Source organism: Chiloscyllium plagiosum, unplaced genomic scaffold, assembly GCF_037043375.1.
Source record: "Chiloscyllium plagiosum isolate Xiang-an unplaced genomic scaffold, Cpla_swu_hap1 HiC_scaffold_48, whole genome shotgun sequence".
Lineage (NCBI taxonomy): Eukaryota > Metazoa > Chordata > Chondrichthyes > Orectolobiformes > Hemiscylliidae > Chiloscyllium > Chiloscyllium plagiosum.
Genome location: NW_028270186.1, coordinates 12,482,561 through 12,497,947, shown reverse-complemented (window position 1 = coordinate 12,497,947; position 15,387 = coordinate 12,482,561). Strand labels below are relative to the sequence as shown.

The following is a 15,387-nucleotide window of genomic DNA, read 5'->3' as shown; positions in this document are numbered from 1 at the left end:
TGTAATTCAAGATTGATGGGTCATAATGGGATAAAACAGTTGTTGCCAACTCGTTGAATACCTGAACATCTGGCCGAGTTGAGATCAAGCTCCCATTGTTGCTGTAGGTGAACATCTTGAAGTCCTTTGGTACAATGTCTCTGAAGTAAAAGAGCATCAGCAGTCAGTGCTAACACATTTGACCACATTTTAACAAACCCATGATATTAGAAAGTTGCAAAAGCTGACATGCAATGACTATAATTTACATGTGATATATTTAAGGAATCCCAAGCAATTAATTTGGAATTTTTTGGTCCTTTTGTTTTCTGAAATGTGATTATACTTTTGAAATGTTGCATGAAACAAATTGACAAAATCTTCATTTGAAAGTAACACGAACACAACATGTTGCTGACTGAGTCAAGACATCGAGGGCGAAAGCAGAGTCATAGAGTCATCGAGATCTACACCATGGAAACAGACCTTTCAGTCTAATGCATCCAGGCCATCTAGATATCCTAACTTAATCTAGTCCTATGTGCCAGCATTTTGCACATAGCCCTTTAAACCTTTCTTCTTCATTTAGTTATCCAAATGCTTTGTAAATATTCTAATTATACCTCCCTCCACCACTTCCTCTGGTGGCTCATTCCATACATATTCTGCCCTCTGCATGGAAACAGTACTCCTTAGATCCCTTTTAAATCTTACCCCTCTCACCTTAAACCTATGCTCTCTAGTTTTGGACTCCCCTATCCTACATAAAAAAATCTTGGCTACTCATCCTATCCATGCCCCTCATGATTTTATAAACCTCTAAAAAGGTCACCCAAGCATCTTCAGGTGATGAGTGCAAGCACAAACATCTGTCTTATCAGCCCTGCTGCTTTCTTAAGCAACATTCCCAGTTTGTGGACTGGCATTTATGTCAGTGGCAATGGCTGAATTTCCCTGATGATACTTAAATATCATGCAGCCAACAGTGCTGAGCCTCCTTTGGACGACAGTTTCTGTCATCACATCACTGCCCCTCAATTCTGTTGGTCGTTGGGCCTAAGTTTCTCACAACTTGTAAACACAACAAAGGCTGTAATACTGGAGGAAATGGTAAACACAATGCCACAGTCGCTTTTTCAGGAAACAGGTACAGAGTTATTCACGGCATTGTTGCTTTTTGCACTTTGGGATGAAAAAGGTTCAATCATCTGTTTGTGGGTGTTTTCAACAACACAAGGGTAATCGCTCAGGTAGGGGTGAATTTACATGGGATTTGCAGTGATAACCAAACTACACATGACAACAAGAACTAATGGGGGATGGCAGACGCATAGTTACAATGTGAAAAGACTATGCCAGAAAGTGAAACTTACAAGTATATGTGTGAAAGAAATGACAGTGTCTGTGAATTGTTCAATGAAACAGCCCAGACTGGACAACAGCGTCAACTGATCTTGGTGAGCCAGAAAATGTTTATGGCCACAGATATGAGTTCCAAAGTTTTCACTCTACACACTTGAATTTCTGGAGAAAACCTGAACTGTGCTGATATTGTTAAAGAAGTTGAACCAAAAACAGTCAGGACCACATTGCAGCTTTCAAGACACTGTCTATTGGTAAAACTTTGAGAAGCACACTTGAATTTGCAGTGATCCATCTGCCACGGTCTTCTGGAGAATAGGCATACCAGCATGCATTCAAAATTTGACTGGTTCTTCATTGATGATATGTTTTTGGAAATATGTCTCTTGATTAAAATATAAGCCACAACTATTAATTTAAACTGGGGCAGTGCTTGTAGAGGAATAAGATGGTGTTATTTTCTGGGTCTGTAGATTGTGAAGGAGCAAAAATGGCCTTGAGTTAGAGTGATATGTGCTTCTTGTCAGATGTGGGAGTTTAAAGAGAGTTTAAGAGTACTGTGGATTATCTGCCATAAATGCTGTTGGTTGCGAATCTTATCAGGTTGACAGTTAGAAGCAATGAGGGATATGTAACAGCAACAGTATGTGATGGATGGCAATTATAGGAAGGGGGTACGTCTCAGGTACAGTCACATAGATGGGTTAACTCCAGGAAAGGTGAGAGAGATAGGCACCTAGGGCAGGAGTCTTTTGTGGATATACCCATTTCAAACAGGTATGCTGTTTTGGAAAGTGTAAGGGGTGACGGATTCTCAGGGGAACGTAGCACGAACAGCCAAGTTTCTGGTATTGAGACTGCCTCTAATGCAACGAAGGGTATGTCAGCTTCCAAGAAATCAATTGTAATAGCGGATTCTCTAGTTCGAGATACAGAAAACGTTTCTGTAGCCAGCAGCGATAAAGCAGAATGGTGTGTTGCTTCCCTGGTGTCAGGATCAAGGATGTCTCAGAAAGGGTGCAGAATGTTCTCACAGGGGAGAGGGGGCAGGAAAAGGTCATTGTCCACACTGGAACCAACGACAAAGGAAGGGAAAAGTTTGAGATTCTGAAGGGAGATTACTGAGAGTTAGGCAAGAATTTAAAAAGGAGGTTCTCGAGAGTAGTAATATCTGGATTACTCCCGATGCTATGAGCTAGTGAGGGCAAGAATAGGAGGATAGAGCAGATGAATGAATGGCTGAGGAGATGGTGTATAGGAGAACGATTCACATTTTTGGATCATTGGAATATCTTTTGGGGTAGAAATGATGTGTATGGATTGCACCTAAATTGGGAGGGGACTAATATACTGGCAGGGAAATTTGCTAGAGCTGCTTGGGATGGTGGAGTAAATAGTAAGGTGGAGGGGTCAGACTCCAAGAGATAGTGAGGAAAGAGATCAATCTGAGACTAGTACAGTTGAGAACAGAAGCGAGCCAAACAGTCAGGGCAGGCAGGGACAAGGTAAATTAAACTGCATTTATTTCAATGCAAAGGGCCTAACAGGGAAGGCATGGTTAGGAACATGGGACTGGGATATCACAGCAATTACAGAGACATGGCTCAGGGATGGGCAGGACTGGCAGCTTAATGTTCCAGGATACAAATGCTACAGGAAGGATAGAAAGGGAGGCAAGAGAGGAGGGGGAGTGGCATTTTTGATAAGGGATAGCATTACAGCTGTGCTGAGGGAGGATATTCCCGGAAATACATCCAGGGAAGTTACTTGGGTGGGACTGAGAAATAAGAAAGGGATGATCACCTTATTGGGGTTGTATTATAGATCCCCTAACAGTCAGCGGGAAATTGAGAAACAAACTTCTAAGGAGATCTCAGCTATCTGTAAGAATAATAGGGTGGTTATGGTAAGGGATTTTAACTTTCCAAACATAGACTGTGACTGCCATAGTGTTAAGGGTTTAGATGGAAAGGAATTTGTTAAGTGTGTACAAGACAATTTTCTGATTGAGTATGTGGATGTACCTACAAGAGAAGATGCAAAACTTGACCAACTCTTGGGAAATAAGGCAGGGCAGGTGACTGAGGTATCAGTGGGGGAGCACTTTGGGGCCAACAACCATAATTCTATTAGATTTAAAATGGAAAAGGATAGACCAGATCTAAAAGTTGAAGTTCTAAAGTGGAGAAAGGCCAATTTTGACAGTATTAGGCAAGAACTTTCAAAAGCTGATTGGGGGGCAGATGTTCTCAGGTAAAGGGACGGCTGGAAAAAGGGAAATGAGATAACAAGAATCCAGAGAAATTATATTCCTGTTAGGGTGAAAGGAAAGGCTGGTAGGTATAGGGAATACTGGATGACTAAAGAAATTGAGGATTTGGTCAAGAAAAAGAAGGAAGCATATGTAAGGTATAGACAGGATAGATCGAGGGAACCCTTAGAAGAGTATAAAGGCAGTAGGAGTATACTTAAGAGGGAAATCAGGAGGGCAAAAAGGGGACATGATATAGCTTTGACAAATAGAATTAAGGAGAATCCAAAGAGTTTTTACAAATACATTAAGGACAAAAGGGTAACTAGAGAGAGAATAGAGCCCCTCAAAGATCAGCAAGGTGGCCTTTATGTGGAGCCACGGAAAATGGGGGAGATACTAAATGAATATTTTGTATCAGTATTTACTGTGGAAAAGGATATGGAAGATAAGGAATTCAGGGAAATAGATGGCAACATATTACAGAGGAGGAAGTGCTGGATGTCTTGAAACGTGTAAAGGTGGATAAATCCCCAGGACCTGATCAGATGTACCCTAGAATTCTGTGGGAAGCTCGAGAAGTGATTGCTGGGCCTCTTGCTGAGATATTTGTATCATCGATAGTCACAGGTGAGGTACTGGAAGACTGGAGGTTGGTTAACGTGATGCCACTGTTTGAGAAGGGTGGTAAGGACAAGCCAGGGAACTATAGACCAGTGAGGCTGTCCTCGATGGTGGGCAAGTTGTCGGAGGGAATCCTGAGGGACAGGATGTACATTTTTCTGGAAAGGCAAGGACTGATTATGGATAGTCAACATAGCTTTGTGCATGGGAAATCACATCTCACAAACTTGATTGAGTTTTTTGAAGAAGTAACAAAGAGGATTGATGAAGGCAGAGCGGTAGATGTGATCTATATGGACTTCAGTAAGGCGTTCAACAAGGTTCCCCATGGGAGACTGATTAGCAAGGTTAGATCTCATGGAATACAGGGAGAACTAGCCATTTGGATACAGAACTGGCTCGAAGGTAGAAGACAGAGGATGGTGGTGGAGGGTTGTTTTTCAGACTGGAGGCCTGTGACCAGTTGAGTGGCGCAAGGATCGGTGCTGGGTCCTCTACTTTTTGTCATTTACATAAATGATTTGGATGAGAGCATAAGAGGTACAGTTAGTAAGTTTGCAGATGACACCAAAATTGGAGGTGTAGTGGACAGCGAAGAGGCTTACCTCAGATTACAACTGGATCTTGACTAGATGGGCCAATGGGCTGAGAAGTGACAGATAGAGTTTAATTCTGATAAATGCGAGGTGCTGCATTTTGGGAAAGCAAATCTTAGCAGGACTTAGACACTTAATGGTAAGGTCCCAGAGAGTGTTGCTGAACAAAGAGACCTTGGAGTGCAGGTTCATAGCTCCTTGAAAGTGGAGTCGCAGGTAGATAGGATAGTGAAGGTGGTGTTTGGTATGCTTTCCTTTATTGTTCAGAGTATCGAGTACAGTTGTTGGGAGGTAATGTTGTGGCTGTACAGGACATTGTTAGGCCACTGTTGAATATTGTGTGCAGTTCTGGTGTCCTTCCTATCGGAAAGATGTTGTGAAACTTGAAAGGGTTCAGAAAATACTTACAAGGATGTTGCAGGGTTGGAGGATTTGAGCTATAGGGAGAGGCTGATGAGGCTGGGGCTGTTTTCCCTGGAGTCAGAGGCTGAGGGGTGACCTTATAGAGGTTTACAAAATTATGAGGGGCATGGATAGGGTAAATAGACAAAGTCTTTTCCCTGGGGTGGGGAAGTCTAGAACTAGAGGGCATAGGTTTAGGGTGAGAGGGGAAAGATATAAAAGAGACTTAAGGGGCAGCTTTTTCACACAGAGGATAGTACATGTATGGAATGAGCTGCCAGAGGAAGTGGTGGAGGCTGGTACAATTTCAACATTTAAGAGACATTTGGATGGGTATATGAATAGGAAGGGTTTGGAGGGATATGGGCTGGGTGCTGGCAGGTGGGACTAGATTGGGTTGGGATATCTGGTCGGCATGGACGGGTTGGACCGAAGGGTCTGTTTCCATGTTGTACATCTCTGTGACTCTATGGCAAAGCTCGTATTCTAATTCCTCCGCTTCATTTATTTTGGAAAGTAGCAGTGTTGAATTTTGATCTGACACAGATAAACAATGACCCCATGAAACAAATGGAATAACTCAAGAGCTAATAGCAGCATTCTCAGTCTTTACACATGATCAATGAGAAAGTCCAATGAGGTGACCAGAAATGGAGAAGTTGTTGGACTTCCTGAGCTGTTTGGAATTCTGCCAAACAGGACAAAGATTGACCTTATCGAGAATCACAGCCTCAGTCTCAACTAGTGATCCTGCCTTGTTTTTTTACCCCATTGGTACGTGTCGCAATGACTATGCACTGCTCATCCTGAGTCTATACACGCATACAGACACAAACAAACAAAAACAGTCACATTTCCAAAAAAAACTATATTATCCACTTGCTGTTCTAGTTGATACAAATGCAGCGTAAGCAAACGTGCCAACTTACAGCCTGACTTGGCAAAATAAAAGCAGAGAACAACTAGCACAGCAAAATCTAGTTTGCAAATGAGGGTAAACACTAAGTTTAACTTTTGCTCAGATTATAAATTTAGTACAGATGCGATTTCCTCATTTGTGAAAAGTACTCCTATATTGTTTGCATACAGTTTTATATGATACAGCCTGCATTAAATTATACAGTATAGAAGAGTCCTTTGCTACATCAAGTCTGCACTGATAAAAAACTACTCAAAATCCAAATCAATAATCTATGCCATGACTGGAAAAGACAAGTGCTCCCTCTGCCTTCATTAACTTCTCCTGCTCCCCGACTTGAGGGATTTGTGGACATGTACCCCAAGTAAGTGCAAGGAGGCTGTGTTGGAGCTGCTGAGGACTTTGGTTAGGATTCACCTGGAGTACTGTGGGTAGGATATGGTTGCATTGGAGGGGGTGCATCAGATATTCATAAGGATGTTGCCTAGGAGGGAGTACTTTAGCCAGGTAAAGAGACTGGATAAGCTTGGGTTATTTTCTTTGGGGTGGATAAGGGTGAGGGGGTCCTCATAGAGATGAATAAGATTATAAGGGCTGTGGATAGTGTAAAGAGAGAGCAGCTGTTCCCCTTAATCACAGGATCCTTAGTAAGGGGGTATAATTTTAAAGTGAAAAGCAGGAGGTTCAGAGAAAATTTGAGGAAAACGTGGATGAGTACATGAAATGTCATAACATTCATGACATTTGGGCGGCATGGTGGCACAGTGGTTAGCACTGCTGCCTCACAGTGCCTGAGACCTGGGTTCAATTCCCGCCTCAGGCGACTGACTGTGTGGAGTTTGCACGTTCTCCCCGTGTCTGCGTGGGTTTCCTCCGGGTGCTCCGGTTTCCTCCCACAGTCCAAAAGATGTGCAGGGTCAGGTGAATTGGCCATGCTAAATTGCCCGTAGTGTTAGGTAGGGGTAAATGTAGGGGCATGGGTGGGTTTCGCTTCGGCGGGTCGGTGTGGACTTGTTGGGCCGAAGGGCCTGTTTCCACACTGTAATGTAATCTAAAAAAAATCTAATCTAATTCAATACTATAGGTATAGTGCTGGAAAATGGGAGAAATGCAGATTTAGTGTAGCTTTGGTGATACAGCCTTGATGGGTTGAAGGGCTTCTTCTGTCCTCTATGATTCTGTGATTTTATGATCCCTCTGTTTCTCTCAGCTCCTCATGTCCTGCCGTTCATTGAATATTCACTTCATTTTTCTTCTTCTAAAGTACATCACTTGACATGTATCAGAGTTATATTCCATCCGCCCATCTGACAAATCTATCTAAATCCTCCTGTTAACTTTCTTCGTCAATGTCAACCATCCAGCCAATCTTTGTGTCATCTGCAAACTTACTTATCATTGTCACCACTACTTCTTTTAACATATCATTTATATCTATCACAAACACAAGGGACCCAATACTGACCCCTGTATTATGCCATTGAACACTGTTCTTCAGTTGCACAAACAGCTTTCTCCCACCATGTCAGTTCCCTGTCACTGAACCAATCTTGGATCCAACTTGCCAAGTTACCCTGAATCATATTAGTTTTTGTGTACTTTATCAGTGTCCCATGTGGGACCTTGTTAAAGACTGTGCTGAAAGCTATTTAAACCACATTAACTGCATTATCCTCATCCACACACCCGATCTTCAAAAATTTCTATCAGATTTGTTCGGCTCGATCTCTTTCTATCAAAGCCATGTTGATTATCTCTGATCAAACATTTCCTCTCTAAGTGGAAATTAATTGTCTGGTTCAGAATTTTCTCCAATAGTTTGCCTACCACAGATGTGGGACTCATTAATCTGTAATTCCCTGACTTATCTCAAATACCCTTCTCGCCAAGTGAATTCATATGAGCTGGCCTCCAGTCCTCTCCCCTGCAGCCAAAAAGGAATCAAAAATGTGCGTCAGAACTCTGTAATTTCTTCCCTTGTGTCCACAGCAGCCTGGATACAATTCATCTGGACATGGGGACTGGCCACTTGTAAAGCCACCGAAACCCCCAATACTTCCTCATTCCCTCTATCAAACTGCTTAAGAATCTCACAGTCCCGCTCCTCAAATTCCATACTGACATCCCCTTTCTCCAAAGTGAGAAAAAAACACTGCTTAAGCTGGATATCTAAAACAATCAGAAACAGAAATTGCTGGAGAAGCCCCACAGATCTGGCAGCATCTGTGGAGAGAAAACTGAATAAACATTTCAAGTCCTGTGACCCTTTTTCAGAACTCCAAACCTTTCCTATTCACAAACTTGTCCAATGTTTTAAACGATGCATCCACCACTTTCTCTGGCAATTCATTCCACTCACAAACCACTCAGTGTAAAAACAGTGCCCCCTCCTGACTTTTTCGATCCTTCTCCTCTCATCTGAAAGATATGCTCCTTAGTTTTGAACTCCTCCACACTAAGGAAAAGACCCCAGTCTTTCACCTTAGCTATGCCCCTCATGATTTTATAAACCACAATAAGATCAACCCTCAACCTCCTAAGCTGCAGTGAAAAAATCCCAGCCTTTCCAGTCTATTTTTATATCTCAAACCCTCCATTCCCAGCAATATCCTGGTAAATATTTTTTGAAGTCTCTCTGGTAAAATAATATCTTCCCTATAACACGGTGATATACTGAGAGAATATCTTGGATTCTCTCCACTCTTACCCTCCCTTTATTCTCCTGACTGTTTTCTTAAGTTCCCACTGCACTTTCACACTCCGCCAGCTTCCCTGTGGATTTGCTCCTTTTGCATCTGTTAGAAGCCTATCTTACCCTTCTTATCCAGTCATAGACATCCAGTGTTCTCTGGGCTTGTTACTCCGACATTTCATCCTAATTTCATGTCAGATTCTCACAAAAACTTAAAAGTGCTTGATTATGGTACCTATTATTCACAGAAAGATCCAGCACTCAACACATGCACAGCAAGATTCCACAGACATTAAGAAAGAACTATCAGCTTATCGGTTTTATTTTGGTATGGGTTGCTAAGGAAGGATTTTAGTGGCAGTACTGGTAGAACCCTGCTCATGTTTTCCACCAATATAATAGCATCATTTGAATCACCCAAACTGACAGATCAGACAGAATCCAGTCAAATGCTTTTGTGATCAGTTTTATTCCAACTCACGTCATCAACTCTAACCTCATTGACTATTTATTTCCCCGTGTGCGTGAAATGTTGGGCACCTATTACCTTTTAATTAACGTACAACCATAATTTTTTCTGAGTTTCACTAGGCCTCAAGCATCCCTACCAGACCCTCCTTGAGGATAACATTTGGATGAATATTTCCTTTTTATGTATTTTATCATTCCATCTTGTATTTCCATCTCCGTAACATAGACTCATCTCCATCCTTGCCTTAACATATCTGTTGGTGAAACACCATCTATGCTTTTATTATCTCTCGACCAGACTGATCCAATGCACTCATTGTTTCTCCCCTGCTCTCTACCTGCTGCAGACTCGAGGTCATGCTAAGGGCTGCTGCCCATGTCCTGACTTCTGACAAGTTCCCGTTTCCCAAACATTGACAAATTCACACTAGCTCCTTCTTAAGAATTATTCTTTAATAAGACACATAAACAGACTGGGCATAGAGCTTTAAAGACTTTGTGTCGGCAGATGACGTTAGTTTAGAATGGCATCATAGTTGGGTCGGACATGGTTAGCCAAACGGCCTGCTGTATTGTATGTTATATCTCCAGCAAGAACAAGACCTTGTATATTGTACACCTTCTCCTACAATAGCCAATTCCATCATTTAATTAGACTATGGCTGATGGAACACTTCAATGCCTTCATCCCACACTATTCCATTGGCACTCTATGCCATAGATAATCAAACAATTATCAACTTTTACTTCAAACATACTCAAAGACTAAGCTTCCACAACCCTATATAGAAGAGAATTTCAAAAACTCACCACCTTCTGAATAAAAGGATTTATCTTCATCTCAGTCCAAAAGTAGCATCCCCCTCATTTTAAACTGTGCTGCTTGATTCTAGACTCTCCAAACACATTGAACAATAAATTTGCATCTACCATGTATATCCCTGGCATTATTTTTTGATGACAACACCACTCATTCTTCAAAACTCTAGATAAACACTTGCTCCAGTTTGCCCAATCTCTCTTCATAGTACAGTGCTATCATTCTCAGGACAAGTCAGATGAACCACCATTGGACTCCTCTGGCATTAATCTTTTCTTTGACAAAGGAAGTCAAACAGCACACAGTACTCCAGATGTGGTCACAGCAAGCTCCTCCACAATTGAAGGAATATTTCACTACTCATGCACTCAAATCCTCTGACATTAATGGCTCACATCCCCACCAGCCTTGCTGCACTTGCAGGTTAAGTTCCAGTGACTTATCACCAAGGATATCCATGTCCCTTTGCTGATCTCCACTTTTCAACCTCTCCTGATTTAAGAAAAATCCTGCCTATTGCTAACCAAATGGATAACCTCACATTTTTTCACAATATATTTCATCTGCCATTTTCTCACCCAATTACTAAGTCTTTCAAACTCCTCCTGAAAACATAATATATTAGATTAGATTAGATTACCTACAGTGTGGAAACAGGCGCTTCGGCCCAACAAGTCCACACCGCCCCCGCCGAAGCGCAACCCACCCATATCCCCACATTTACCCCTTACCTAACACTACGGGCAATTTAGCATGGCCAATTCACCTAACCTGCACGTCTTTGGACTGTGGGAGGAAACCGGAGCACCCGGAGGAAACCCATGCAAACACGGGGAGAACGTGCAAACTCCACACAGTCAGTCGCCTGAGGCGGGAATTGAACCCGGATCTCTGGCGCTGTGAGGCAGCTGTGCTAACCACTGTGCCACCATGCCACCCATGTAATCTAATCTAATATATATTCTGCACATTACCGCTTAGCCTCATCTCTTCTGTAAATCTGCAAATATGATAGTTGGTGCAAATTGTTGATGTATACTGCGAACGTCTGGGGCCCAAATACTGAACCTTGTGGTATCCCTTTATCACAGCCTGCCAACACCTGTTTTCATCTCTAAGACAATCTTTAATCCATGCCAGTGCATTCCCTCCTCAACCACACGTATCAACTTTCCTCAACAACCTGTGGAGGACCTTCTCAAAAGCCTTCTGAAAATCCAAACATACAATATCCATCAACTCCTCTTTATCAATTCTATTTGTAACATCCTCAAAAACTCCAAAACATTTGTCAAACATAATTTTCTATGCTCAGACCTATGCTGTCAATGCCCAATCAGATCATTTTTATGCAAGTATCCCCTTGTCATGTCCTGTTAGGTTCTATCGTTCGCCCTATGGTATATGAAATGCTGATGGACAACATTCCAGCAACAGTACTGAAGCCTAGCCCACAATTATTTACTTTGTTTACTCCCAAAAATCTTCCAACGAAAACTAAATCCCTCTACACACCAGGAATGCACATTCTCATTGTTTTTAAAGGAAATCACCACAGAGACAGAAGTATCTCAAAGCTAATTTTATTAAACCCCTTCAGACACTCAGACCTAAACCCACATGCCACTAGTTCAAATCTGATCTCAAAAGTAAATGATATTAAAATATAGATAAGTTACTGATATCACATCACACTGTATTATTGGAACTGTCCTCATTCCAGCAGGTGGAGGTCATTCCCTGCACTCCTGATGCGACTTAAAAATGCTTGACAAGCTTTGGGAAGTCGAGACTGATCTTATTTATCCTCAGCTCCACTTGGCTTCCCTGAAACTGGAACTTTCTGACTCCCCTAACCTGAAAAAAAAATCGACCTTAACCTTTATGTGATTGAAAGACTCAACATTCCCAGCTGTCTAGGATAAAGCATTCCAAAGATTGATGACCCTTGTGACGAAGCTGCTCCTTTAACAAGATTATGTTGTCCTTGGAATTTCTTTCCTCAGAGAGGTCGTAAAAGACACAGACTCCGAAAAGTCTAAATTGAAGAGTTTTAGGGCCAGTTTGTTTATAGCTAACAGATACTGCCTCAGAAAACAGACTTTCAGTTTTTTGAAAAAAACACTGTACCAGGAAAGGGGAGTGGCCAGTTCTCCCTGCTCAGCTTTCTCTGGTTTGGTTTTAGCACAGTAGCGAAAAAAGGCTGCTGGATGCAAAGAAGCAGGTCCATACTAATCTCTCTGACTTCTCTACTGTAGGACCCTTTGTTTGATTTTACCTTTTGTGCAAAGGGGTGTTTAAGGGGATTGTTGCAAGCATTTGGAACAGCATCATTAAGTTGGGATGATCTGTTGGGTTTTCGGATTGCTTAAGTTATTCTATATTCTGTTCCCTTTTGTTTGTGTTTCATTCCATAATCTTGAAAATAAATTCTGTTTTTTTAAAAACTAAATGGTTTGCTCAGTGGAATCACTCTGGAATATCCGCATTACACCTGCTAAAACAACTAACAAAGTGAAGGTCTGGGCCACTTTCTTGAAATGTTTTGAGGGGGCCCAGCCTGGTTCTTAACACCCTTGAAAATCAAAATCACGAAGTTCCCACAGGAGAGGAACTATCCCTCAGTGCCAACCTTGTCAAACCTCTGTAGAATTAGACAACTTTTAATCTTATTTTGCAGAATGGATAATTATCAGCAAATAAATTCAGCACAGATAAATGTGCAATTGCACAATGTGGTGAAACGAAAGTCACTAAATCAAAGGTGCAATTTGAAGGTACAGTCGAGGAACAAAGGTATCTTTGACATCATATAAATCTCTGAACATATAAATGTCAGGTAGATGCCAGTGTTGTAACTATACTGAAAAAGCTTTGTGAGGAGTGTGGCAAGTTCTGAAACACAAATCTTCTATACCCGTGCTGGAATGTTTTTAGTGTCCATTGCCTTTGCACAATCCTGTGTCTCCAGCTGTGGAGTGAATCAATTTGGCTGAAGATTGGCATCTATAATGCTGGGCAACATTGGAGGGAACCCCAAAATAGATAAGCCATTCAGCACTTTTGGCTGAAGATTGCTGCGAATGCTTCAGCCTTATCTTTTGCACTGATGTGCTGGATTCTTCCATCATAGAGGATGCGGATATTACTGGAGTCTCCTCCTCCAGTGAGTTGCTTAATCATCCAGCACCATTCACAACTGGATGTGGCAAGACTGCAAAACTAAGATCTGGTTGTAGGATTGCTTAGCTCTGTCTATCACTTGCTGTTTCTGCTGTTTGGTGTGCAAATAGTCCTGTTTGGTGGGTGATCCAGTTGACATCTCATCTTTAGATATACCTGATGCTGCTCCTAGCATGCCCTCCTGCGCTCTTTGTTGAACCAAGGTTGATCCCCTGTCTTGCTGATAATGGCTGAATGGAGGAGTATGCTGGGCCATGAGGTTACAGTTTGTGCTGGAGTAAAGTTCTGCTGCCTTTGAGGGTCCACAGCGCTTCATGGAAGCCATTTAACACAGTGATAGTGCCATACAACACAATGGGGGTTATTCTGAATATGAAGTCAGGACTTCATCTCCACAAGGACTGTGTGGTGGTCACTCTTACCAATACTGTCATGAGCAGGTGCATCTGCAGCTGGCAGATTGATAAGGATGTTTTTCCCACTTGTTGGTTCTCTCACCGCCTGCCACAGACCAAGTGAAGCAGCTATGTTCTTCAGGACCTGACCAGCACAATCAAACAGTTGGATTGCTGCGGACCCAATCTTGGTGGTGGACATTGAAATCCCCCTCAAAGAGTACATCTTGTGCCCTTGCCATCCTCAGCGCTTCGTCTGAGTGTTGTTCAACATGGAGGAGTACCAATTCATCAGCCAAGGGAGGACAGTATGTGGTAATCAGCAGGATGCCTGGATCTCTACTGTCTCTACCTGACATGTGCTTCCTTATTGTTCTTGACCAAAACCCCAATTTCTTTGGTCATCCAGTATTCCCTAAACCTACCTGCCTTGCCCTTCACCCTCACAAGAACATCTCTCGTTATCTGGACTCTCATTATCTCATTCTTGAATTAAATGATACTTACTCATTTCTCTTCATGTGAACAATGTGCTCACGGCCTTCCACCTGAATGGAATATGATAGTCTGCCCTGAGACATTCAGCACAAGAAAGAGAAGTGATTAGCAAAATATCTTGGAGTAATTTAAATAAACATTCAATTATGTCCACAAATTCACAAGTAATAAAAGAAAAACGTTCAGACAACATATTTTCCATGAATACCATATGTACATTGAAAAGAAAATGAACTGAAACCTTTTACTTGGACACACAACATCTAGAAATTGCTCATCAATGGTAGTTATGATATTGACATTTTTACATGGAACAGTATTTTGACTTCCAACATTGTTCACTTGCCAAGTAACTGACCTGTTTGCAATGCTGTAAATGGTGATCCCTTTAAGAATTAGTCAGTACATGGTCGAAAGATAATAGCATGAAGCTGATGCACTGTGGAACAAATTGTTAATAGTATGGTGTCATAAGGTTCTTGTGGTGTGGTGGTAGCGTCCCTACCTTTGAGCAAGGTGGTGTGGATTTGTGTCTCACCTCTGCTGACGAGCAGAGCAGAGCAAGCCTGGGGTGATCATTGGCAGTGGAACTTATGGATAAAAGCCTGATGATGAAGGGCTTTTGCCTGAAACGTCGATTTCGCTGCTCATTGGATGCTGCCTGAACTGCTGTGCTCTTCCAGCACCACTGATCCAGTGAGGCCTCAGTCAAGCTCATTTTGGGCTGTAGCAGGAATGGAGCGGAGCAGAGCAAACCTGAATCCAGAGGAGGAACTCAGGAAGTGACATCACAATTCCAAAAGTGATATAGCACAAGTGGAGTATCTGATTAGCTCCTAGCTTTATGGAGAGTGAGTAATACCACGAAGGAGGGACAGTGCAAATTCCTTCTTTGGAGTTTGTTCAGAATAGAGAGAGAGACAGAGAGTGAAGTCGGATTTGCTGAGTAGTTAAGATTGAGTAACTACTTCTGAGTTTATTGTATGTTGTTGATCAGGTTCACAATGACACAAGAACCTGGGCATGTTGAATGCTCCTGTGGCAATATATGGGAAATCAGAAACAGCTCCGTGTCATGTTGACAATATATGCAGGAAGAATTTTCAGCTGCAGCTCCTGATTAGCTGTATGAAGCGGCTGGAGCTGTTGATGGACTCGCTATGGAGCGTCCATGATGCTGGTCACAACACAAGTA

At 42.1% G+C, this 15,387-nt stretch overlaps 1 protein-coding gene across 3 annotated transcripts in view; it reads right to left on the bottom strand.

Annotated features, from left to right (window-relative positions):
- LOC122543129 (disintegrin and metalloproteinase domain-containing protein 9-like) overlaps positions 1–15,387 on the bottom strand; it is a 129,931-nt gene that overhangs the window by 80,682 nt on the left and 33,862 nt on the right. For all 3 annotated transcript variants that reach the window (XM_043681470.2, XM_043681471.2, XM_087984384.1), the window contains exons 3-4: positions 14,202–14,266; positions 62–140 (exon numbers count right to left, since the gene is read on the bottom strand). In XM_043681470.2, the coding sequence (XP_043537405.2) occupies positions 62–140; positions 14,202–14,266 (144 nt within the window). The remainder of the gene's footprint in view (positions 1–61; positions 141–14,201; positions 14,267–15,387) is intronic.